Source organism: Leptopilina heterotoma, unplaced genomic scaffold (genome assembly GCF_015476425.1).
Source record: "Leptopilina heterotoma isolate Lh14 unplaced genomic scaffold, ASM1547642v1 Lhet_278, whole genome shotgun sequence".
NCBI lineage: Eukaryota > Metazoa > Arthropoda > Insecta > Hymenoptera > Figitidae > Leptopilina > Leptopilina heterotoma.
This window is the reverse complement of record NW_025110986.1, coordinates 2421980-2449327: the sequence shown is the minus strand read 5'-3', so window position 1 is coordinate 2449327 and position 27348 is coordinate 2421980. Positions and strand designations below refer to the sequence as shown.

The following is a 27348-nucleotide window of genomic DNA, read 5'->3' as shown; positions in this document are numbered from 1 at the left end:
GTTTTCACAATTCTTGACCTATTGGACTATATTTTTGCTTATTTTATGAATTTTCATATGTAGATTTCAGGAAAAATACACCGAACATGATTGAATTTTATCTTCATATTTTTTTCAGTGAAAAAGTCAAAGTTTTTAAAAATTTCGTCAAAAATGCGTGTTATTTACTATAGCGCCCACAGTTTTTTACCTGAAGAGATGAAAATTGGTACACTTATGTATTTTTACGCGTAGATTACGCGTTTTATATTTAGTAATCATTATTAATTCACTATTTTTAAAAAATAATCTTTTAAAAAAATATTTAAAAATTAAATTTGTTTTTTTATTAATACAATCATTAAATATGATTTTGTTTATATTTTCAAAACAGAGTAACTTCAAATTGAATTGGAATTGATATATATTTATTTTTATAAGAAAGAAAATTAGAAGTTTTTATGGAGGGTACGGAACCCTAGGTTTTAGTACGAGTTTTACTCGCACTTGTCCGGTTTTTTAAATATTACTTTTTTTTCCATTTTGTTTAACTCAACCAACAAATAGAAAAAAAGGTTTCTTTAAGAAGGAGAAGTTTCAATTTTATTTTAATTGGTCTAAATCATCCATTTTTCCTTTTAGGGGTTGGTATTATATGTGTTTTATTTTTCAAATATTAATTTCACTCAACAACAAATCAAAAATTGCATTTTGAAAATAGGAGGAGTTTATTTTTTTTGGCCAGACATCTTTTTTTCTTAATGGGTTAAGACTAAATGTAACTTTTTAAAAATTAAATATTCACTCTCTTTTTGTAATGTTAAACCAACGAATAAAAAATTGCTTTTTTAAAGTAGGAGGAGTTAGAATCTCATTTTAATTGGTCTAAAAAGTAAATTTTCTACACGGAGAGAAATCTGTTAGTATTAATCCTCGAAACTTTTCATATACTTTTTCCATAGATTCTTTGATGCTAAAATCCTAACAGAGAGCCTATTTATTGCTCGAGTCCGCCTGAATATTAGGCGGAGTCGACTGATATTCGGGCGGACCTCTTATACTTTTCGCTAGTAAGTGCTTATGCTATATTCATAACCTCTACTCTATGCATTATTCGCAACAGATTTCTCTCCGTGTAGTAATTTTAGAAAAATGGGAAAAAATTGCATATTTTATCTTTCTTAGTATAATTATTTATTTTCTGCTTTTTTATTTTTTATATTCTATTAAATATACTAATAATTGTCATTGAAATTGATTAAATTAAAAAAAGGTTAATTTCAATATACAATTTTTAGAATTCCTTTAAATAAAATTCATCTTGGAAAGTTGGTTTTCCTATTTCTTGTTTTGATTAGGTAGTCTAAGTTGGGTGGGGGAAATTCAATATGGCTGACATCAGCTGATTTACCGGAGGACAAACAATGCATTGAATTCAATGGGACAAATCAGTTTTTTAACCATAACTTTTTAAATATTCATTTTTGAACCATAGTGTAATGGAAAATTATTCTTTATTTATCGAAATCTATTTTTTAAAACAATAAAATTTAATTTTTTTGTTTTATTGTTTTAAAAAATAGATTTCGATAAATAAAGAATAATTTTCCATTACACTATGGTTCAAAAATGAATATTTAAAAAGTTATGGTTAAAAAACTAATTTGTCCCATTGAATTCAATGCATTGTTTGTCCTCCGGTAAATCAGCTGATGTCAGCCATATTGAATTTCCCCCATCCAACTTGGACTACCTAATTGTGGATAAAACAGAGGAGTTCGAATGTCAGTCCCGCCATCTGTCGTGACAAATGCTTGGCGATAAATCAAGTAGTATATTATCATCGCTTTAGACACACCAAGAAGACTAGCAGGGAGTAAGACTAATAGACGGAGAGCTAGCTACATAAAAATGCATGTTATAAGGTACATGAAAAATTAATATTTAGATAGGTTCCATTTGAGTCCCTAAGTACCGAATGCGAAGTCTGCCTGCGCGTTCTGGAAGATTAAGCCCGCGAATTGACGGTCGAAAATGATAAATTTGATAAGGAAAACATGTGATAAAGGTCATGGATAAAAGTTATAAAATTTAAAAGTATTTATCACCAGTAAGCTTATAAAATTTTGGCAGACAATTTTTTGGACGACAAAGTATTGGCAGACAGTGTCAAAGTTGCGTAATCCGTAGTGAAAAAAAGATCATAAGAGTCATGGCTAAAAATTAATGGAAATAGTTAATGAACTCTTATGGAAGCTATATGTCAAGTGGCAGACAAAAATTCGGATGATAACATCGAGGCAGACAACGATAAAAAGCGCGGTTCCCATGCGATTTCGCTGATTTCGCGCTATTTGCACTAAATAGTTAATTTTTGAAAAATGTGAAATTTTTTTGGGCTACATTAATTTTTAAACATAATTTAATGATTTTATAAACTTTTGAATGAATATGATTTATTTTAAATTAAATTTTTTATAAAAATAAAAAAAATAAAAATTGAAAATGTGATTTTTGTATAGAATTATTAATTTTTTTAATAAATAGATAATAGATTGAAACTTCTGAGAAAAATGTATCCTAATTTAAAAAAAGAAAGAGCAAAATCGGTCAGTTGGTTTAAAAGTTAGAGCAACTTTTCAGAATTTGAAAAGTTGGTATCAATTCTGGCGTGAGCGATTGCTGCCGCGTGTCGCTGGATTCCCCCACTCTGCCCACCTAAGGAAGGTAAAATCTCGCACTCACTTTTACCTCTATTTTAAACAACTAAATAGTGCAGTATGGATTCCATAATTTTTTTGGTAATAGTGTTGTTAAGAATCTTTATATTTGTATAAAAAAAATTGTAAAATGTTAATAAATAAAATGTCACGATTAGAAATATTTAAAAAAAATTATTTCCCCCCCCCTTGGAGTTAGGTGCAATTTTTTTCTTTTAAAATTTCAAAAAAATATGTTTAATTAAATTACTTTTTTTCCCGATATTATGAAACAAAAATTGGCTGAGATACGCTTAATTGTTTATAGTGGGAAATATTACCTCTTTTCTGCAACTATTTTTATGCAAATAAACAAGAAAAATCATTTAGTGTGTATATGTAAAGGATAGATCTCATCTTCGCAAGTGAAACGATATTTTGAAAAATGTGATTTTTTGAGTTTCCTTCATTTTTCATACATAAAAAGAAACATTGTTTTTAGTAAACAAATGGATTTATTTAAAAACTATTTATCCCATTGGGCTCAAATTTGATACACTCTTTAAAGGTATCAAGGGCAATACTTTCTGTCAGTTTAAAAGTCATCTCATTAAAATTAAACAAATTATTAAACAATTAAGAAATTGCAATTTTTATCTGTTTAAATTAATTTTCTCATGAACAAATAATTGAAAATTTTTTGCGACCTATCATTTTATATGTCTTTTTAAGCTCTATCTCATTAAAATTAAACAAATTATTAAACAATTAAGAAATACAGTTAATAGTGATTTTGAGAATATAAGGAGTGTCATATGTGATTTATTAATTTCACTCTACAATAGTGTTTTGTATTCGGTAAATTTATACATACAATGTTAACTTTTTGAAGTAAATTTACTAAATTAATTTACTTAATTATTAAATACTAATTTTTATTTCGCCAAATAATATTTACCTCAATGTTTATAATAAATTTTCTACGAAAGACTGTAATAATAATATAATTATGCACACTTAACCTTAAATTATAAGTTTTATATTATACTTTCCTGATAATATGAACTTATCAATTAATAGCATAAATTTTTTAATTGTATAAAATAGAATCTTATGCTTCATTATTTACATCTGATTCAATTTCCTCCACATCTTCTTCACTGTCGCACTCGATATCATCCTCAGATTCGATTTCATTTATGTCAGCTGAAAAATGAAAACAATTAATAACTCATACTTTTAATAAATAAAATTGTCAGTGTATGTATAAAGATTTGTACCTTCAGACTCTTCTTGATTGGATTGATTAATTTAAACAGATAAAAATTGCAATTTCTTAATTGTTTAATAATTTGTTTAATTTTAATGAGATGACTTTTAAACTGACAGAAAGTATTGCCCTTGATACCTTTAAAGAGTGTATCAAATTTGAGCCCAATGGGATAAATAGTTTTTAAATAAATCCATTTGTTTACTAAAAACAATGTTTCTTTTTATGTATGAAAAATGAAGGAAACTCAAAAAATCACATTTTTCAAAATATCGTTTCACTTGCGAAGATGAGATCTATCCTTTACATATACACACTAAATGATTTTTCTTGTTTATTTGCATAAAAATAGTTGCAGAAAAGAGGTAATATTTCCCACTATAAACAATTAAGCGTATCTCAGCCAATTTTTGTTTCATAATATCGGGAAAAAAAGTAATTTAATTAAACATATTTTTTTGAAATTTTAAAAGAAAAAAATTGCACCTAACTCCAAGGGGGGGGGAAATAATTTTTTTTAAATATTTCTAATCGTGACATTTTATTTATTAACATTTTACAATTTTTTTTATACAAATATAAAGATTCTTAACAACACTATTACCAAAAAAATTATGGAATCCATACTGCACTATTTAGTTGTTTAAAATAGAGGTAAAAGTGAGTGCGAGATTTTACCTTCCTTAGGTGGGCAGAGTGGGGGAATCCAGCGACACGCGGCAGCAATCGCTCACGCCAGAATTGATACCAACTTTTCAAATTCTGAAAAGTTGCTCTAACTTTTAAACCAACTGACCGATTTTGCTCTTTCTTTTTTTAAATTAGGATACATTTTTCTCAGAAGTTTCAATCTATTATCTATTTATTAAAAAAATTAATAATTCTATACAAAAATCACATTTTCAATTTTTATTTTTTTTATTTTTATAAAAAATTTAATTTAAAATAAATCATATTCATTCAAAAGTTTATAAAATCATTAAATTATGTTTAAAAATTAATGTAGCCCAAAAAAATTTCACATTTTTCAAAAATTAACTATTTAGTGCAAATAGCGCGAAATCAGCGAAATCGCATGGGAACCGCGCTTTTTATCGTTGTCTGCCTCGATGTTATCATCCGAATTTTTGTCTGCCACTTGACATATAGCTTCCATAAGAGTTCATTAACTATTTCCATTAATTTTTAGCCATGACTCTTATGATCTTTTTTTCACTACGGATTACGCAACTTTGACACTGTCTGCCAATACTTTGTCGTCCAAAAAATTGTCTGCCAAAATTTTATAAGCTTACTGGTGATAAATACTTTTAAATTTTATAACTTTTATCCATGACCTTTATCACATGTTTTCCTTATCAAATTTATCATTTTCGACCGTCAATTCGCGGGCTTAATCTTCCAGAACGCGCAGGCAGACTTCGCATTCGGTACTCAGGGACTCAAATGGAACCTATCTAAATATTAATTTTTCATGTACCTTATAACATGCATTTTTATGTAGCCAGCTCTTAGACTATAAGGGCCAGTTTCACCAAACTAGTTCAAGCACTGAACTCGTTCAAAGTATGAGTTGAACGAGATCAAGTCTCTGCGTACGTTTCACCATCTACTTAACCACGTTCAACTCGGTTGAACTAAGTTTATATTTTAATCGCTGAATTTTGTCGGTTTAAGCAGAGTTGACCGCGTTCAACTTGCCGAACTCTCCCGAAGCGCAGTGCGAACTTTTACGATTTGTTGATTTTCTTAAGGGACCACTACCTATAGGTATAAAAAATTAATTAACATTCAGTGTATTATTTACTTAACAAAATAAGTGGAATCATTATATATACAAAGCATTCTATCCTAAACTGACCCACTATCAAAACAATATTGCATGTAGATGCTTTGTTTCAACAGATTTAACTTTATTAAATGTAAATTAAATTTAAAAAATATAAAGAAAGAAGGATTTTAACAAAAGAAAAATAAATCTGACAAATGTTTAGAAATATTCATATAAAAGCCTTTACAAATTTTAAATGGTCATTTAATTGACATTCGTATTGAAATTTACAAATCTGATCTACTACACCACAATCACAAAATATGTATGCACTATTATGTTATTAAATTAAGAAAATATAAAAAAGGACTTTAAAAAAAGTTTGGCTCTCTCTGTCTAATTTTGCTTTCAACAAAAAATTTAAATTTTGTAATTTTTGAAATAACTTTTTTCTTTATTAAAATTTTCATTTACTCTTGTCAAAATTGTATTTCTGCCATGAAAACGAATCGATTCATGTATATAAAGTATATATTTTATCAATATTTATAAAATTAATCGGACGATATTTTTATTTTTAACAAAAAATTCAAATTTTGTATTTTTTGAAATTTTTTTAAATACTTTTAAATAATTATTCTAGAATAAGAAATTAAGCAATTGGTATATATTATATTGTGGAAGCTAAATGATCATGAAAAGAACAACTTGTTTTTTACTCCACTACTCATTTTTTATTAAGGTTTTAATTTAAAATAATAGATATTAAGCTCAAAAGAACCTATGCGACATTTATATTTTAGGTTAGTTCAGTTGTTTATTTACATTCCGTGGTTAGATTTAAGCGCCATAACCACTAGGAAATTCTAGGGAATGTAGATTAACTAAACGCGTTCATTTTAAACTGGGATTAGGCTGGTGAAACGCACTAGCGGTTAACTCTGACGATCAAGAGTTGAACGAGTTCAGTTGAACCAAGCTTAACCGCCAGTTGGTGAAACTGGCCCTAAGGAGACTGAACTAATGCTATGGAAGTGAAACCATTCGTCGCATTGAAACTATACGTAAGACTGAAAATTATGGTTTTCGCGCATGCGCACATGCAACATATTTGTCTCTGTCTTTCTCAGTAACTCAGATGCGACTGAGAAAATCATTATAAGCTACAAGTTGAGAAGGTTATGTTTAATATTTGTGAATGTTGTGCGTTTCAGGAAATATTATTAATAATAACTATTAGTAAATTGAAAAAAAAATTAATTTAATAAATATAAATGTGCATACAAAAATATATACTAAAGAGTGTATATTTTTCAGTGATAAGTAATATATTAATAATATAATGAAATATTTATAAATGTTCAGAATCAATTTTTTTGGTATATAACTACAAAGTGTTTTATTCTTTGTGGAAACAATTGAACAATTCCTAAATAAATAATATTTACGAATTTGTAATTTACTTTAATTATATACTTTATAAATAAACAGCTTTAAATGTCACATAAAAGTTATCAATAAGTTAATTTATTCGTTTGTCGATCATTGTAATATGATGTTTTGCATCCTGGTATGCAACAAACCATAATTTTGAAATTTTATTTCAAGAATCATATGTCAAAACATAACCATAACCTATTGATAAGTTTTTGTTCTCTCACTTGCTTATATTTTACGATATAAAGAAAGAGAGCAATATGCGCATGTACTGCGCATGCGCGCGGAGCATAAGTTTTGTCATTCTGCGAGTATAGTTCCCCTACAGAAAAAGGTTTCATTTTTGAGAGACTTCACACAGTCAGTTCAGTCTCCTTAGTCTTACTCCCTGAAGACTAGAGACAGGAGGTAAAACTTCGGTAGTGTGGGTATGGCAATGCTGAGTCGCTCAGCTGATGTATGGTCAGGCGTTTACTTTCAAAAAAAGTTTTCGCCGCAGTAGACCAGACGGACTTCTGCGCAATCTAACACACGTAAACACGGGAAAATATATTCTATACAAATACAATATGAAATATAAGTGTTTATTTTTTCAAACATCTTTTAGTTATTAAAAAAACGTTTTAAAAACAAAAAAATGTGTAAACTGTAGCATGAAGTGTATTAAAAGTTAACAAAAAGTAATAGTCATAGTGTTGTGTAGGTTTATCTTTCTTCTTGTTACAACTTTTCACACAGCACGTTTTCGGAATTTTTAACTATTTGAATAACACTTAATTTAATAATCACTCACATTATTTCTATATATCCGTTATGACACACATTGTCAATTGTGTCTCGATTGCACTGATTGCACTTTAAAGTTAACCTCAAATTAAAATCATATCATACACATATGTAAAACATGGTATACAAGAATTTGAATGTGTGAGTGATGTGCAGAAGCACAGCGCCGGCGACTTTTCGAAACGAAAAACGCCTGGTTAATGAAAGGCTTTTGACTCATCCCCACTACCGAAGTTTCACCTCCTGTCTCTAGCCTTCTTGACACACACGCATACATCTCACGGTAGAACTGACATCTCCAACTTTAAACATTAATTATTCAATAAGTAAACATTAATTTGCCCTAAATATGTAATAAATAAATGCTTTAATGATTACTTTTGTTAAATTAAATAAGTTTTCCTAATTTTTTCTTTTCATTATTCACTAAATATGCTATTTAAAACCCACTATATTCACTGGAAACTACTTTGTCACTTTTACATATATCAATAATTTATTTATAATTGTTCAATTTACATAATATAATTCAAAATATTTTTCTGTATCCCTTTGCCGAAAGTACTGTCTTCCCGGTCTGATTTGGCTCCGGGAATAGCGACTTTTGTGGCCGGCTCGACAGACCCAACGAGCGCTCTGATTGGTTACAAGAATTTCAACACACGTACATGTTAGCATAGCAACCACACAGACACGTTACATACAGAGCTCACGTTTTGAAAACAACTGACAGTCATCAAAATAATGCATGAAATTTCTTATTTTCTTTTATTATTTTTTAATTATTAAATATTTATTTGTAAAAGAAAATTTCTTGTTTACTATTTTTTAAATTTTACTTACAATTATTTTTTACTTATAATTTTTTTTCATGCAGCTAAGTCTCGGCTTCGCCTCGACTTTGCAAAAGTCGGGCGGGCAACTTATTGAGCTATTTTATTATTCAAACAATAATTATTTAACGTACTTTCGGCTGGGGATACAGAAAAAAGCGTGATATATAAAGCCTCGGCTTCGCCTCGGCCTTATATATCACGCCGGCCAGGAAATCCAACTTTCTGGCCTAGTATCGTAATATACTATTTATTATTTGAAGTATTTTCAAGTACGATTGTGAAATAGAAAAATTCATTTGTTAATGAGGAATAAAATTACCTTTCATTTTCAGTGCAAAAATTCTTCTCAGTGATGGAGGCATTTATTGAATTGTCGATACTTTCGGAGGGCGCTAATTTATTGTAAGATGATTTGGAACCTTCGGAGTCAATAATCGCCTCATTAACATAGCCCCCTGTATGGGATTTATTTCTACTATTATCGTTGACTAAAGGACAACTATCATCGACACCATTAAAACCAATGAAGTCTCTGCCACCAGTGAGACCCATTGCCAATCGTTTTATTAACGGCGGTTTATCCGTTAATCTCTTACAAGAATTTAGTTCCGTTGGTGAATTACTCTCATTACTACTGGGACTATTTTGTTGCGAATTACTCTTTGGCTCATTTGTATTTGTGAAGGGTTCTAGGATGTTTGGAAAATTATGCACTGGTCGAAGGTCCGGTATTGAAGTTGGCTGAAACATTAAAAAGAAACTTTTCACTTTTATTTTTCTAAATAGAGGGAAATTTTATTATTTTCCATTTATATAGGTATACTTAAATAATCGTTAAATATAATTATTAATAAAATTATTTTAAATTTTAGTTGGAAAAATTCCAGTGATGAACTTTTTTTTGCAATTATAATTTTAATAGTAATTTCTTACATATTTTTCATATTATCTTGGGGGAAAATTTTTACTACATAAAATTTGTGGGTAATTTTTTGCAGGAAAGTCAATGCGTGACCTATTTTTATAACCAGTATAGATGTGGAATTGTTCGGGGCTAATAACTTTTATGAATCAGTGACGAAAGAAACTTGGAGTTGTGTATATTTTGTAGGAAAGAAAAAAAATGGAAAAGTTGTGATACAAACTAGAAATTGGAGTATTCTAGGATTAGAGTATTTTACCAAGCGATGTTAAAGTCTCCTTGTGTTAAGAGTGGGCTTCAAGCTTCAAGGGTATATTCCTGTGACGAGAGAGTTTGTTTGCCATCAGAGTTTTTGCATCTAAAGCAAAAGTTAGTTGACATTGCGTTTAACTCTTTGACTATTAACTCGAATTCACACGTGGATTTTTAAGGAAAATTCGATTTTCAATTATTATTATTATTATTAAAATTCTTTCACTGGTAAATGTATTACATGAAAGAAATTTTAGATTTTCATTTCAAAATTTGATACATTTTTCAATTTTATTTTATTTGAAACGAAAATTCGTAGAATTTTTAAAATATATAATTTATAGTAATTATTTATATTACTTATTAAAAATTAATTGATTTAGAGAAGAATTTTAGTTGAAAATTCTAGAAAATAATTGAATTAAAATCTTAAAAATAATTTTAGAAAAATATTATCAATATTAGAATTGTGCGGTTAAAAAATTCCAGAAAATAATTGAATATCAAAAAAGTTATAAAAAAATTTTTTTAAACAATTTTAAATTTCAGAGGTTTAAAATTAAAATTTTAGAAAATTTAAATTGTCAGTAACATTAATAAAAAAAGTCTAAAGAACTTAGTTTTCTGAAAATTTTTTATTCAAATTTCCTTGAAATTAGTTGAATTTTTAAATATATCTATATTTAATTTAAAAACTTTCGAATTTTACCTAAAATTTCCAAAAATATTTTAATTTTAGTAGAGTTGCGTTTCTATTTTTTATAAATAATTGAATTGCAATAAGTTTCAAATACAAGTTTTAGAAAATTTGTACATATTTTTTAAAAAAATATTTATTACAAATTCTGAAGAAGTTAGTTTTTAGATAAAAATTTATCTAAAATTAATAAATTCTAAAATAAATAAAATAAAATAAAATTTCTAAAATAAATAGAATTTATCTAAAATTAATAAATATTCAAATTTTGTTTAAATTAGTTTGAATTTTTCGAATTGTAAGAAAATGGATTTCAGAAATATTTTATCTTGAACTTTCTCTGTTTCTTTAAATAATAATTGAATTCTCAAAGAACTTTTTCAAAAACTATTAAAAATAATTGATTTAAAGAAGAATTTTAGTTAAAAATTGTAGAAAATAATTATTATATAGAACCCGAGACAAAATTTTCAGCCTACTTTCAACATGCTTTGAATCTACAATTCTTTACCCCTTAAAAATCTTATAATATTCATTTGAAACCGACTTATAATAGATATTTGCTCCTAACGAAGCTACAATCAGGCTAAGTTTTGTCACTTTCGTCCAGTTTTTTCTATTTTCTGGTTGATTATAGTGTTGTAAGGTTTATTTTGCAGCCTCAAAAGTTTGATAGAAGGTTCGACAGTGCGATTTATACCTGCTAATGAAGCACGTACATGTAGGGTTAAGATTCCTTAAGGGGATTTGAACCTTGATGACGTCACAGTTTGTGCAAAGCATTAGTTTTAAATCTGTGACGTCATCATGGTTCAAATGCCCTTAAGGTAGCGTCTGGAGTGTTTCCATATTTATGGCCTATTTTATTGCCAAGCAGGATTAAATGAAAGAAAATGACGTTTTTCAGATTTATGAATTTTTTATTTGTTACTTTTACAATTATAGTTTTTACATTTTAAATTAAATTAAACTTTAAAAGTTACAACAAACATTATTATTAAGTTTCTCACTTAATTCGAATTTTTTTATATTATTGCTCTTTTTTCTTTTTGCATTTTATATATATTTTGTTGGAATCTTTTTTATTCATGATGTTGATATAATCGGCCCTTGTCAGCTTTACATCATCCAGTTAACAATCTTCTTGTCCATTCTAAACAATAAATAAAATAGATTAATATTGCATAGAAATATTGCCAATATTTTTGCAAATATTATATTCGACTTGAAGCAATAAAGCATGGCGACATTGTAGTGTCGATGCTCGAAAATATTCAGGTAATATTGTCATTCAATACAGCGGTAATTTTTATTGTGATGATCTGAAGACAACGTTGAAATAATTTATAATATTTGTTCTAAATACAAAATATTTAATACTATGCGAAAATGCTTGGTATAATATCGTTTCATTATTGCCTCAGTAATATAACATTTGATTTAAATAATTTTTTTAATGTAGGGTTAACAATGGATATTGTGTTTTTACGCCTAATACACTGCAAAAACAAGTGTCTCATTTTGAGACGTTTTGTCCCATATTTGAAACACATAAGATGTCTTAGTCCACATATTTGAAACAGATATGTGTCTCATTTTAAGACGTTTCAAAGTGTCTTACACATTTAGCAATGCATTTTGAGACACGAAATGTGTTTCGAGTATCAGTCTCACACTAAGAAGACGTTTTACGTGTCTTATACGCATTGAATTACCTTTAATGTCTTAAAATGAGACACGAGATGAAATTAAATGTCTCAATATAAAACAGATTTTGTATCTCAATGGTTTAAACACTTAAAGGAACTCATTTTAAGACACGAGTGAGATACCAGTTTTTGTAGTGTACCTGTGATATTTGAAGTTATTTAATATTATTACACAAAATAAATATCACTTACCTCCAATCCTCCAAACATTACAATCCTTGATAATTAACCTTTTGATTTCGGTTCATTAGGGTCCACCTACTCCTTGATAGTTTTTATCTTACTTGTCACCCACCACACAAGCACAAAATTGTTTTTTTTATATTTTTATTACATAAATTTTGTTTAAATCAAATTTTATTCGACACTTTCAAAAAATGAGTGCAAACTTTGTCGTAGTTGACGAAAAACTAACTGCAATATGAGTTTTGGGCCATGTGATAGTTGTGTTTTTACTATAGTAAATTTTTGGGTGGGCAATTTGGAAATCCCAAAACTATATTTTGTGTATATTTATTCATATAATATACCTCTTCATATCCACTAAGATCCACTAAGCTCCACTAAGCTAAACATCTTTAAACACTTACTTTAGGATTGCTAACAATTTTTGGTCCCATTTTTATGATTGCCTACATTTTTATGGTCTGTTTCCGGAAACGATAAAGGATATTTTTGGGACAAAGGAGATTCGAAAATCAATTTTTTAGGTTCAAACGAAGTTGGTGAGGAAGAAAGTAGTGTATGTTAGGGTTAAAGGAAGGTTAGTAAGGTTGACTATTTTAGAATCATAAAATTAAGAAGTTCTTTTGAGGTTCATAAGGTTCCTTTTAGGGTTGGAAATGTACAATCGAAGGTTGATTAAAGGTTAAAGTAATGCCATAAGGGTCAAACAATCGTTAAAAGGTTTGAATCAGTTTTAAACTAGGTTTTTATGGGCCAATGTAAGTTGAAAATTTCATCTCGGGAAGTCATCAAAATAATTTTTATAAATCATCAAATTTAAAAAGGTTTAAAATTAAAAATTTTTAAGAATTTCAATTTTGAGAATTCTAAAGAATATTTTTTTAAAAATTAGTTGAGAGCTTTTGAGTATCGATTATTTAATTAAAACATTTTCGAATGATCAAAATTTCTTGATATTGAATTGAAAACAAATGAATTTAAGACGAATTTCCTTTTAATTTATTTTTAAATAATTAAACTTTTATAAAGAAGTTTCACATAATTATTTTAAAAAATTGATTTAGAGAAGAATTGTGATTAAAAAATTTTAGAAAAGAATTGAATATTAAAAAAGTTATAGTAAACATTTTTTGAAACAATTGTAAATTTCAGAAGGTTTCAAATTAAAATTTCAGAAAATTTGAATTTTCAGTAACTTTAATTAAAAAATCTAAAGAAGTTCGTTTTCTGAAAATTTTTTATTCAAATTTTGTTGTAATTATTTGAATTTTTAAATTTAAATTTAACTGGATAACTTTTGAATAATTCAAATTTCATAATATTGAATCGAACACAATTGAATTTTAGACGAATTTTAAATGAAATAATCATTTTTGTAATAATAAAACTCTCGAAGAATTTTTTTTTTAAATTATTAAAAACAATTCATTGAGAGAGTAATTAAAGTTATAAATTCTAGAAAATAATTGAATTTTGGAAAAGTTAGTTTCAATTTTTAGAAAAAATACGAATGGTTTAAAATTTTAATTTTTGAAAAGTTTGAATTTTTGGAGTAATTTTTATTAAAACTTCTAAAGAACTTTGTTTTTTAAAAAATTTTAGTTCAAATTTTTTTGAAATTATTTTAATTTTTGAATATAATTAATTAATTAAAATACTAATATAAAAGATTAATTTCAATAAAACACTTATCACTCTATTTAAAAATTAATTTTCAAACTTTTGACACTATAGTTTGAGTTGTAAAAAAATTTGGAATCAAACATTTACATGAGGACAGAATATTTTGATTATTATTAGGTACCTCTATAATTATTATTACTATTAATATATTATATTTTTAATGTTTTTTCTAGGAAAAGAAGAAATTTTCTTTGAAAGAAGAAAAAGGAATTTGCAAAAAATAAGTTTTGGCAAATTTCGGAATCCAACTAGTTGAAATCCAATTGTTTAATATTGAAAATCAAGATGAAGACGACTCCTATGAATAAAGGATTGATCAGTTTAAAGCAGCAATATTGGAAGACGAGGGTTACTGGGAGTGTCAGTTTCCTGACTACAATGATTGGCAGTTGCTAGTGTAAAATTGGAGAGAAGCTTCACTGAAATTGGGGACTTTGTATCCTCGTATTCAATTGCAACGAATAAATAATAGCAAGCAGGGAAAGAGAAAGAGAAAGAGGAAACAAAAACTAATTTCTAAGTTCAAATTAGGTTTCTTTCATTTTGTTTTAAAATTATAGGTAATATTTAATTAATTATTTAATTTATTGTTATTTCGGTGCTCAAGTTTCAAATTTTTAAACAATGTTTAATTACAAATGAAATTGAAAATAAAGTTAACATTGTATTGAAAAAATTATTCTCTAAATAATTTTAATTTACCTTTCGTAATTCTCTAAATAATTTTAATTTATTTTTAAAAATTCTCTAAATAATTTAAATTATTTTTTTAAAATTTTCTAAATAATTTAAATTATTTATAGGAAAAAAATTAACATAATCCTGGAAGTTTTGAGAATGAATGGAAGAGTATGAATTGAAAATTCAAAAGCTTTTGATTTTAACGTTTCTGCATTTGTGATTTCAATTTTTCAAAAACGTCTCTGTCAGAACTAAATTTCACCTGTCAGAGAATGCCAATGATATGCCTGCAGGGTGATGTCGGGAATTCCGTAGATATTCCTCATATAACCCTGGAATGTTGGTGTTTGCGGGAAGGGCTTTTAATTGAAATGTACTCCGTTTTCTTTACAATTCGTCAGTTATGATGAAAATTTTTTTCATTTCTTTTTTTTGACATTTATACCAAATAGAATTATTTGTACACTGAAAAAAAAATTTATTTGAATCAAATAAAAATTATTTGATTCAAATAAATCATTTATTTGGTTATAATCCAATAAATGTGTATTTGAACCAAATACATATTTATTTGACCTAAATATTTTATTTTATCGCATCAAATAACTATTTATTTGAATCAAATACAAATTATTCAAATCAAACAAATGGAATATTTCAAACTAATAAACAATTATTTGAATCAATTATATAAATTATTCAACTCAAATAAATATTTACTAAACCTAAGTATTTCGTTTTATCGTATCAAATAAATAGTTATTTGTATCAAATACAAATTATTCAAATCAAATAAATATAATATTTCAAGCTAGTAAATAATTATTTGAATCAATTATAAAAATTATTTCATTCTATATTTAATACAAAATTTTTTTTTTAAGTGTTTAGTTTTTTTTTAATTTATTAATTTATTATTATATTATATTTATATATTATATTTATTAACTGATATTTTAACAGACTTTTAATATTATTTACAAACAAGTTCACACAGTTTTTAATCACAACACAACACACAATTTTATTATTTTATATAACGCTTAAAACGAAGAATGAAAAATATTCGCTCGCATGTGGGATCGAACTCACGTCCCCCCGCCCCTAACGCACCTATTTAAACCGCACGGCCACTGAGACTTGGTGAGAATTCGGGCTAATCTACTATATCAATGTCAGTGCCGTATATTCTGTATCCAAATAACACATTTATTTGTCGAAAATTTTTTTATTTATATTAAATAAATGAAATATTTAAGTGAAATAAATAAATGAACAGTTTCAAGTAATTCATTATTTTCGTTTCAAATAATTATTTAATTGATTGAAATATTTTTTTATTTGTCTTGATAAAATAGTGTATTAGCTTTGAATAACGAATTATTCGGATTAAATAATTAAGTTTATTAGAATCAATAAAATAAATTTATTGTGTCAAATAATTTTTATTTGCATCAAATATACGAAGTATTTGAGTAAAATAAATAAAAGAATAGTTTCAACTAACTCATTATTTGTATTAAACAAATTCATTTATTTAATTCAATTTATTATTTAATTGAATCAAATACGATTTATTTGGTTCAAATAAGTGTGATTCAAATAATTCAAGTTATTTGAATCAAATACATATTTTTTTGATCCAACTAAAAAGTATTTGAATCAATTAAATATTTTTCAAATAATTTGAATTATTTGAATCAAATAAATTTTTTTTTCAGTGTACGTTTAAACTTTCTTTCCATTTCAAGTATATATTAAATTTTCCTTTTTACCTTTAAAAATAAATTGGATCTCGGAATGCACATTTATTTATCCCAAAAAATTTATTTCTCAAGTTCTTGTACAGCAACCAAAACCCGGTTGGAGTAAAAAGAAAAAGAGTAAAATATAACTATATTATTGTATTAATAAAAACTAATGTTATATTAAAAATAAAAGTTAGTCATGGGTCTTTCAATTTTTGTGAAACTTGGTATAAATGCAGTGTTTTACGACAAAAGATTGTAGGAAAAAAATATTTTAAAAAATTTTCAAATTTGTTGATTTTACCGGGCATCAAACATTAAAGTACCTACATTTTTTAAAAAAACGAATAACTTTTGTCCATTTAGTTTGATTTTGTTTATATTTTAGGTAATAATAATTGATTTTTTAACAATTTAAAGTGCAATATTAAAAAACAAAAAATCCAAAATTTGCCCGGAAAAAAAGTCAAAAAAAATTTTGATTTCATTTTTTCGGGCATAAGAGCACCCCTTTGATTTTTTGGAACTATGATATGTGGATTCCTTATCTTCTCCAGAATTTTTTGCAAAAAAAATATTTCTGGAGACTTTAAAACTAACCGAATTATCGAATTTTTTTTGTCCGGCAGCACACATACTTTGCACTTACGCAAATGCGTCGCATCTGAGGTACATGTGTTGCATGATCTTGTTCTACTTCTGTTTAGTTAATCCTTCCTATTATTTTGATTATTAAGTTGTTTATATAATTGTTAACAAAAAAATAATGAAATTAACAATTACTATTGTTATAAACATTGTGTAAACAAATTTAACCCCTTGCAATTATCATTGTGATGTTATCGCAAAAAAACAAAAAACACAGAAAGTTATTTTTTTTTAATTTCTAATTTTAAAAACATAAATAATTAACTTTGCCTAACATGTACGAAGAATGTTCAACTAAGGGATCACTAATTATGTGCCTGCTAATGAGATCTATAATTTGAAAACAATTTATACCTTTAGCTCCTTTAGAACTCAAGATATGTATTTATGAGAAAGTAATGTTTACAATCACCACACATAAAAAATGACATTTTTTTAAAAATATGATTGTTGTGTTCCTAAGGTTAGAACACAAAGAAAATTGAGTTTAAAAATATTCAGTAAATCAATGCTTCCACGAGGTAGCAAAAATCGTGTTTTATTTGCTCAAGAAAATTTAAAGAAAAATAATCATTTAGAAAAGCTACATTCTATTATTTAAAATGTGGTATTTTGAAACGTGACAAGTGTAAAGAAATTATTTTAAAATATCATTTTCTCAAAATGCTTTTAACCAAATACAGTTTATTTTTTTTCAAAAATAAAAAAAATTTAAAACTATACCCAGGTTAAAATCCCCGTGCAGGATCCTTAAAGGATCCTGTCGGGATCCTGTGCAGGTCCTGTGCAGGATCCCGACCGGATCCCGTGCAGGAAATTGGGACAAGGTTCCTGTACAGGTTGCGATGCAGGAACCTTAGCTATCAAAGTTTCATGTAAAGGTTCCTGTACAGGAACACTTGCAGGATCATGTACAGGAAACTTTATAAAGGTTCCTGCACAGGAACCTTTGTAGTTTTGTAAACTGCAGGTACTTAAGTATAAAGGATCCCGTAAGGAACCCGTAAAGGATCCTACACAGTTTCCTCAATTAATTTATTTATATTTTTAACTCCTGCGCAGTAGTTTTCTATGAGTTTCTCGAATGCGCAATACATTTTTCTGGCCAACATTGTTATACGAGCCTAACATATTGAAATATGAAGTCTATGTATGTCAAATGTTGCTTAACATATAAAAATTAAAAAAATTAAAAAGTTTCCTGTACATGATCCTGCAAGTGTCCCTGTACAGGAACCTTTATAGGAACCTTTGATAGATAAGGTTCCTGCATCGGAACCTGCACAGGAACCCTGTTCCAATTTCCTGCACGGGATCCGGTCGGGATCCTGTACAGGACGGGTACGGGATCCTGTCGGGATCCTGCACAGGATCCCGAGAGGATCCTTTAAGGATCCTGTACGGGGATTTTAACCTATGTAAGTGCAATATGTCACGCAATTTCACATGTAAAAATACATTGTGTCACGTTTAGTAGAGATCCCCCCAAAAACGTGACATCATTTATGAACGCTCCCTTATTAATAGTATGGGTTAAAGTAATAAACATAAAGAATTATAAAAATAATTAAAACAATAAAGTAGAATTAATTTTGCAAAAAAATATTAATATTGGTGAAGAAAATTTTAAGACAAATAATCACTCTAATTATCTATTTTATTATTTCAAATAATTGTTCTAAATTATAAATTTAAGTGCCATATACATACACGGAGAAAATTTATTCCTGAAATTTTACTGAATTTAGTTCGGTAAAACTGGGATGAACTGTCAAAACAGTAATTTTTCAAGAACTAGACTGTAAAAGAAATTGCATTGAAAAATAATGTAAAAAGCATAAACCTTACGATACATTTATTGGCGCTTCACTTACAGTTAATAATGTCAATTCAGTAGATCTATATTAATACTGCCGTAACTCTCAATTTACCTACTTCAATCACTACCTGAACCCCCTACAATTGTTTACGAACAAATACTAATTGATACACCTGCCTACATTCTAAACGCATACACTAATACCAAGAAGGCTAGAGACAGGAGGTGAAACTTCGGTAGTGGGAATGAGTCAAAAGCCTTTCATTAACCAGGCGTTTTTCGTTTCGAAAAGTCGCCGGCGCGGTGCTTCTGCACATCACTCACACATTCAAATTCTTGTATACCATGTTTTACATATGTGTATGAGATGATTTTAATTTGAGGTTAACTTTAAAGTGCAATCAGTGCAATCGAGACACAATTGACAATGTGTGTCATAACGGATATATAGAAATAATGTGAGTGATTATTAAATTAAGTGTTATTCAAATAGTTAAAAATTCCGAAAACGTGCTGTGTGAAAAGTTGTAACAAGAAGAAAGATAAACCTACACAACACTATGACTATTACTTTTTGTTAACTTTTAATACACTTCATGCTACAGTTTACACATTTTTTTGTTTTTAAAACGTTTTTTTAATAACTAAAAGAGGTTTGAAAATATAAACACTTATATTTCATATTGTATTTGTATAGAATATATTTTCCCGTGTTTACGTGTGTTAGATTGCGCAGAAGTCCGTCTGGTATACTGCGGCGAAAACTTTTTTTGAAAGTAAACGCCTGACCATACATCAGCTGAGCGACTCAGCATTGCCATACCCCCACTACCGAAGTTTTACCTCCTGTCTCTAGTCTTCTTGGGTCGAACAAATGAGTGACTTTACTCCCTGTCGTCAGCTATCTAAGGCTGATTCCAGAATAGCTAAAAATCGTCTCCACTTTCAAGACGATTCGATGCGCGTACATACATATTTTTGCTTACTGCGCATCGAAATCGAGGCGATTTATTTCATTGTGGACTCAACCTAAAAGCGCCATTTTTGTGCATGTGGGATAAAAAATAATGTATTTCAATCCAGAAAACTAACACTTTAGGCAAGTCAAGGAAGTTTTACCGAACTATTCCTGAAACGTTAGTGCTCATCAAGTAGGTATTTATTTAATTTTTATTAAACATTCAGTTTCAATTTTTTTTTAACTTTTACAGTACTAGTTTGTAAGGAATAAAGATATCACATAAACTTTTAAATATTATTACTGAAAAAATAATTCAAGAATTTTTAAAAATTACGATTATGTTACTATATCCCAACTTTATTGAAAAATTCGGTAAAATATAAGGAACAAATTTTCTCCGTTTCCCAGGCAGAAAAGTTGGAGGTGTGCCAGCACTAACGACCGGCATGGTACCGAACCGGTTGTAAAGTCGGACATATGCCGGTACCGGCAAAAAGGTACTGGGCCGGATATGAAATAAATACCGGCCCAGTACCGGCCCGGTGGTAAATGTATTTCTACCAGTACTGGTAGTGTGTACCGGGCCGGTTGATTAAAAATATCTGACCCAGCACCGGCCCGGTACTATAATTTACTTCTTTTTTTATACCGCCCAAGGAGATTTGCCGGTGATAATATTTTTACCGGCCCAGCACCGGCCCGGTACTGTCATTTTGCTCTGTTTTATACCGCCGACGGAGATTTGCCGGTGATAATATTTGTACCGGCCCAGCACCGGCGTATCACCGGCCCGGTACTGTCATTTCGCTCTGGTTTATACCGCCGTAGGAGATTTGCCGGTGATAATATTTGTACCGGCCCAGCACCGGCGTATCACCGGCCCGGTACTGTCATTTCGCTCTGGTTTATACCGCCGTAGGAGATTTGCCGGTGATAATATTTGTACCGGCCCAGCACCGGCGTATCACCGGCCCGGTACTGTCATTTCGCTCTGGTTTATACCGCCGACGGAGATTTGCCGGTGATAATATTTGTACCGGCCCAGCACCGGCGTATCACCGGCCCGGTACTGTCATTTCGCTCTGTTTTATACCGCCGAAGGAGATTTTCCGGTGATAATGTTTGTGCCGGCCCAGCACAAAAATTTACTTAATGCTTTCTACTGGCACAGAAGTTTTGCCGACAAAAATATTAGTACTAACCCAGTGTCCTCCCGGTTGTTTGCCAATGTTAAACTATCAGAAAAAGAATTAAAGAAAAGAAAAAGAATTTGAAAATTAATTTATTAATTAATTTATTAATTTAATTATTAATAATAAATTAATTAGTTAGTTGTGCCGGCAATTATGTTAATACCGAGTAGGTTGCTTATTGGTGCCGGCCCGGTATTTAACCGGTGAATAGTGTGGTTATTATTATTTATATAATTACTATTTTTATTTATTTATTTTTAATAATTTAAATTGAATTAAAATAAATTAGAAATACAAATACTGGCCCGGTACCGCACCGGTTGAATATTAGTGCCGGCCCGGTACTGCTGCCAGGTGGAATGTCGGTTGGACTTTATAAGCTCACTTTGCATTTGCTTTCCATATGCAGGTTTAGGTTAGCGGATGTGGTGTCGACTTTGCAGCCTCAGGGTCCGGAGTTCAGACTGAAATATAATTTTTTTAACCGGCCCGGTACCACACCGGTTGTTTTTTAGTGCCGGCCCGGTACTGCGTCAGATATTTATTAGTGCCGGCCCGGTACGGTTGCCGGATACCTACCGAAGTTATCATCCGGCAATTTACCGGTACTGCGCCGGTGGAATGAACAGACTTATGCCGGTACTGGACCAGTACCTAGCCGGTTGTGCAGCCGGTAATAAACCGGCACCAAAGGCCTTCCAACAATAACCGGGCCAGTACCGTCCCGGTGGATTATTCGGTACCGGCCCGGTACGTATGCCGGATACCTGCCGCAGTTATCATCCGGCAATTTGCCGGTACCAAGACGTTGAAAATTGCGGTCTTATGCCGGTACCGCCCCGGCACTTATAATCCGCCGTTTGTACCGGGCCGGTACCATCCCGGTCGTCAATTTCTACCTGGGTTAATGTTTCCTAGTTATTGTAAACAATACAATCTCTATTCTATTGGAAATTTCTCTAGAATAAGTGCTGAAAAAGATCCCACACTTGACAAATTAAATGCATTATCCCAAAAAGTTTTGTAAGCACTTTAATTTCGATAAATATTCATATTTTTTTTGCTTAAAACTTTAAAGTTGTATAACATTAAAAAAAAAAATTTGTAGTGTCTTCATAATTAATGACAGTTTCTTATCAATATGAATTATATATATCGAGGATAAAAGAATTAAAAGTACCGATCATGGAAAAACAGGGGCACCCCATTTGACCCGCCTACCCCATTTTGCCCCACTCTCCCCTATGTGTGACAGAAATTTTCAGTAGTTTTTTAATTGGCGAATCAGTGGAAAATGACTGAAATTTCAGTTCAGATTTAGAGAGCGGTAATCGCTGTTATAAATATATTTAATTGTATTTTATACTATATATTTTTAAAACGAACTCCTATTATGTATTTACTGTGTATATGTATATACCAATTTCAAAATTGATTGAATATTAAATTTAAATTGTAAATAATGGGTAATATTGTAATAGGTAATATTGTACTGTTTATATACTCTGTAAGCTTGTTAGGTTGGGATAGATTCTAATTAAAGTAGATTCGCTTGGTAAGATTTGAGTGTGAGAGAGAGGTGGTGTTAGTTTTAGTCTTCGCTTTAGTCTTGACCGCGTTAATGTAATGTTTGTTAGCTCTTCGTCAATTGAGAGAGTGTAATATATATATGTATGTATATAATTGTACATACCTTTACGCTGACGAGTCTCAGCGTAGGTGAACCGGCGCTGTCGACTTGAACGTTCATATCCGCTGCGAGTGAACCGCTTTCAATTCGGGACGTGGGCGTCAACGGTGTTTGACTTTTCAGCCACGAAATTGATAATGGAATCCTACAACCTCCTCCTACTCCTCCTCCAGTATTACCATTGCTCATGCTACCATCTTCTAATTGTTTATTCTGAAAATAAATATGCACACACATTTGTATATCAATTTACAATTGTTATATATTTTCATAATTTTCAAAATTTCTCTTATTTCTATATTTCAACAAATGAATTTTATTTTCCGCAAATAACATTTTTGTTTGCATCAAATAAAATTCATTTGCACCAAATAAAATCTACAGTTGTACTGAAGAAAATCTTTCTCAAACAAATAAATAGTACTCTCTTTTGAATTAGTAAAAAATGGTTACTAATTTAAATTACCTAATGACTTTTTGCTTTTAAATTAGTAAATTATTCTAATAAATTAGTAGAAACTATACCTACTATTTATTAGTAAAATTTACCAATTCAAAACACAGGTCATATCAGGGAAATCAAGGAATTCAGAAAAAAGTCAGGGAAAGTAGAATTCTAAAAAAACCTTATTAAATTGTTTCTACTTCTATCAATAATTGATTTTAAATAACTTAATTCTAATGAAGAACTGCCATAAAGTTATTAATTATAAATCATTTAATGAAGTATTTTTTTGAAAATTTTTAATTTCAATTCTGTTGAAATTATGTAGTTTTAATTTTAAAAATTTTAATGCAATTCTTTGAAAGAATTCAACTATATATCGTCATAAATATTAAAATTCATGCCAAAAATTCAATTATTTTCAAAAAGTTTAATAAAATTCATGGCAAAATTTCAATTATTTTCAAAAATTTTTCTTAATTTAATAATTTGTATATCTGTTATTTTAATAAAATTCCCCAAAAGAATTCAATTATTTAAAAACAATTTTAATAAATTTCTACATGAATATTAAATTATTTTCTAAAATAATGGGAAATTCACATGAATTCAATTATTAAAAATATAGAATTTGCATAAATTTTTTCGAAAAAAATCAATTGTTTGAAACTTTTTTATAAAATTCTTTGCAATAATTCAATTATTTTCATAAATAATAAAACTCATTGTAGAATTTCAATTATTTTTAATACAATTTTAATCGAATTTTATTATTCTTAAATATGTTAGGGGAGAGTGGGGCAAACCGGCCATACTAACGGTTTTTTTACTCTTGTGACTAAACGAATCAACCGATTTCATTTTTCGATGGCTTGTTTGAAAGATCATTTAATTGCGCAACTTTTTCCCAGAGACACATATACTTCATCTTTAATTGTTTAGTTGCTGTGTTAACTTTAAAAAAATTTGCAAACTGGCCGGTTTGCCCCACCCGCTGGGGTAAACCGGCCAGTTGGGTTTTTTATCTATAATATTGCATTTTTATAATCTACAATAACAACAAATATAAAGAATCATGTGAACAATGGTTGTAATAATGTAAATAATAATACAGGATTGAATTTTAATGAAATAAATAATTTTTTTTAATAACAAAATAAAAATGTTTGAAATTATCAGGGAAACAATATTAAAGGGTCTAATTCTCATTGAAAGATAATTATTTTTCATTGAAAGTAAATATTTTAATAAAAAAACATTCTAATTAATAATAATTTTCGTGAAACTCTGATACAATGAAATTATTCTATGACCGGTTTGCCCCACAGGCTCATTTTGAGAATTAATATTTGTTTAAAAAAACCGCTTTGCAAATTCATTAAACTTTTTGGTGGTAAATATTCCTGAGGTGTGTACCTTCAAAACCTAAGACCTAATATTTGGAAATATTACACGATTTCCTCAGAATTTCTTTAAGAAAAAATTCGTCAAAGTGTAGAAAAAACTAAAAAAAAACTTTTGCCCCCTATCGTTGCACTAACAAATGTAAAAAATGTCAAATTTAAAAAATAAAGTATACTACATGGTTGTTTCAAATTTCTAAATAGCACTTTTGACAATTTCTCCACTTCGGAGATATTGACACCTGGCCGGTTTGCCCCACTCTCCCCTATTAAAATTCGTCGAAAGAATTCAATTATTTACAAATGTGTTGATAAAATAATAAGAATTCATTTTTAAGAAACATTCAATTATTCAATAACTGATCTATGTTTTTATTTAAATAATTGAATTCTCGTAGAATTTTCTAATAAAAATTTATTTAAAAATTAATAATAATTGAAATTTTCAGAAATAATTGAATATTGTACCTAAACCCAAGCAGCACGTAAGCTCATCTTGACATCACTGTAATATTACATTGGAGATTCGTCATATTGCATTGTAATATTACAGTGATCTTATAGGGATATCAAAATGTCCGACTGGAGGTAATATTACATTGTTATATTAAGAGAATATTACCTGGTAATATTAAGGTAGTATTACACTGTAATATTAACGTGCAATGTTAAGGTAATATTCAGATAAAATTAGAATAATTTTATAATTTAGAAAAAAACATTTCACAAAGCTGGACTCGAACCCTGAACCATGTGCATAGTAATCATGAGTCTTACCACTGAGCCAAACTTACTTGTAGTGTATTAAGATTCTCGACGGTATATTTTTTAAATATCTCGCTTAAACGAAATTTTTAACCATAAGTTTATTAGGATTTTATGTTTTATTTTTAAAGAACTATTTTTTGCAATAATAAAATCAATAAAAAAATAAAATCGATTTTTATTATTGCAAAAAATAGTTCTTTAAAAATGAAACATAAAATCCTAATAAACTTATGGTTAAAAATTTCGTTTAAGCGAGATATTTAAAAAATTAGACTCTATCCCATACACTTTCTATACAATGTTGGTGCACCAGTTAGCATCCATCTTGAATTTTCCCCCACCGAACTTGAATAGCCTTATATAACAACGTAATATTACCTACCTCCATCAGGCGGACATTTTGATATCCCAATAAGATCATACTGTAATATTACAGTGTAATATGACGAATCTCCAATGTAATATTACAGTGATGTTAAGATAAGCTTACGTGCTGCTTGGGAAGGTTCCAAATTAAAATTTTATAAAATTTGAATTTTTCATACTTTAAATTAAAAATTCAATGGAACTAATTTTTTTCAAAAAGCTTAATCGAAATTTTTTTAAATTATTTAAAATTATCATTTTCTAATTTATATTTAATTCGATTTAATTAAAGAATTTTCGAATACTAAACAAATTTCAAATTTTGAAAATTCTGAAATAACTTTTTTAAAAATTATTAAAAATAATTGATTTAAGAAGAATTTTAGTTAAAACTTGTAGAAAATAATAATTGAATTGAAATGATGAAAATATTTTTGAAGAAGTTGCAGTAACAATATTCTTATAATATAAAATACACTGAGAAAACTGGAGAGTCAAATTCAGAGGTTCAAAAAGTGTATGTTTCCTTTATTGCTTATGAAGAGAGTTAAATAGTCCTTCTAAAATAAATTTTGAATTGATAATGGAAATCTACTTGTATATTCTCTCCCATTATATCTGAGCTGAGGGTTAAAAGTTGCGCAGAAAATGTGTACGATCTGATGCGCGCGAAATTATTTTTCTGACATTTTATGTATTTAATTTAGGGGTTAGGTTGCCATATTTATTCATTTCGCGCCGGATAAGGAAGGGATTTCCCAAGATGGTTAATTTGTCCCTCTGTTAGAGAAATGGCACGAATATCTGTCAATGGTGAATTTGAACATTTAGATTGTTATCCAATAGCTAACTCTCAAATATGAACGATTTGTCTCTCCAGATGTTTAGTCCAATACTCCAGTTTTCTCAATGTAATGATTTTATCACTCGGTCATCTCATAAGTTATTGAATTTCAAAAGGTTTGAATTAGAAATTTTGAAAATCTTACATAGTTCCCACGGAAAAACAATAATTATTAAATATTGATTTAAAAATAAAGTTATTGGTGTTTTTGAATAATTTTACAATAATAATTAAAGAAATTCGTAAATAAATGTAATAGAACATTTTTTTAAATATCTAATAATTTTTAGAGTGAATCAGAATATTCTTTAGTGACAGGGAAAAAGTCAAAATTTTGACTGTAGATCAGGGAAAAGTCAGGGAAAACAAAATTAAATTTTTGTGGCAACCCTGATAATGCTATAATTAAGAACGCACGTACCTATCCAAATAAATAATTAACGTATTCATAATTTTACTTTTTAATATGTAATATTTAATTAGAAAAAATGATAAATTAATAGAACGTAATAGACAAAAACTGAATAAAATTGTAATTTTTAATTTCAATGTAAA

The 27348-nt window shown here is 28.6% G+C and overlaps 1 protein-coding gene and 1 long non-coding RNA gene across 4 annotated transcripts in view; one reads left to right on the top strand and one right to left on the bottom strand.

Moving 5' to 3' along the window:
- Window positions 1-27348, bottom strand: part of LOC122504061 (tensin-3-like) — a 566797-nt gene that overhangs the window by 43566 nt on the left and 495883 nt on the right. For all 3 annotated transcript variants that reach the window (XM_043614943.1, XM_043614945.1, XM_043614944.1), the window contains 2 exons: window positions 22971-23180; window positions 9098-9519 (listed from right to left, as the gene is read on the bottom strand). In XM_043614943.1, coding sequence (XP_043470878.1) covers window positions 9098-9519; window positions 22971-23180 — 632 coding nt within the window. The remainder of the gene's footprint in view (window positions 1-9097; window positions 9520-22970; window positions 23181-27348) is intronic.
- LOC122504065 lies at window positions 9498-14792 on the top strand. Its single transcript, XR_006301800.1, has 3 exons — window positions 9498-9595; window positions 9777-10069; window positions 14401-14792. It is a non-coding gene; the product is annotated as an uncharacterized LOC122504065 (long non-coding RNA).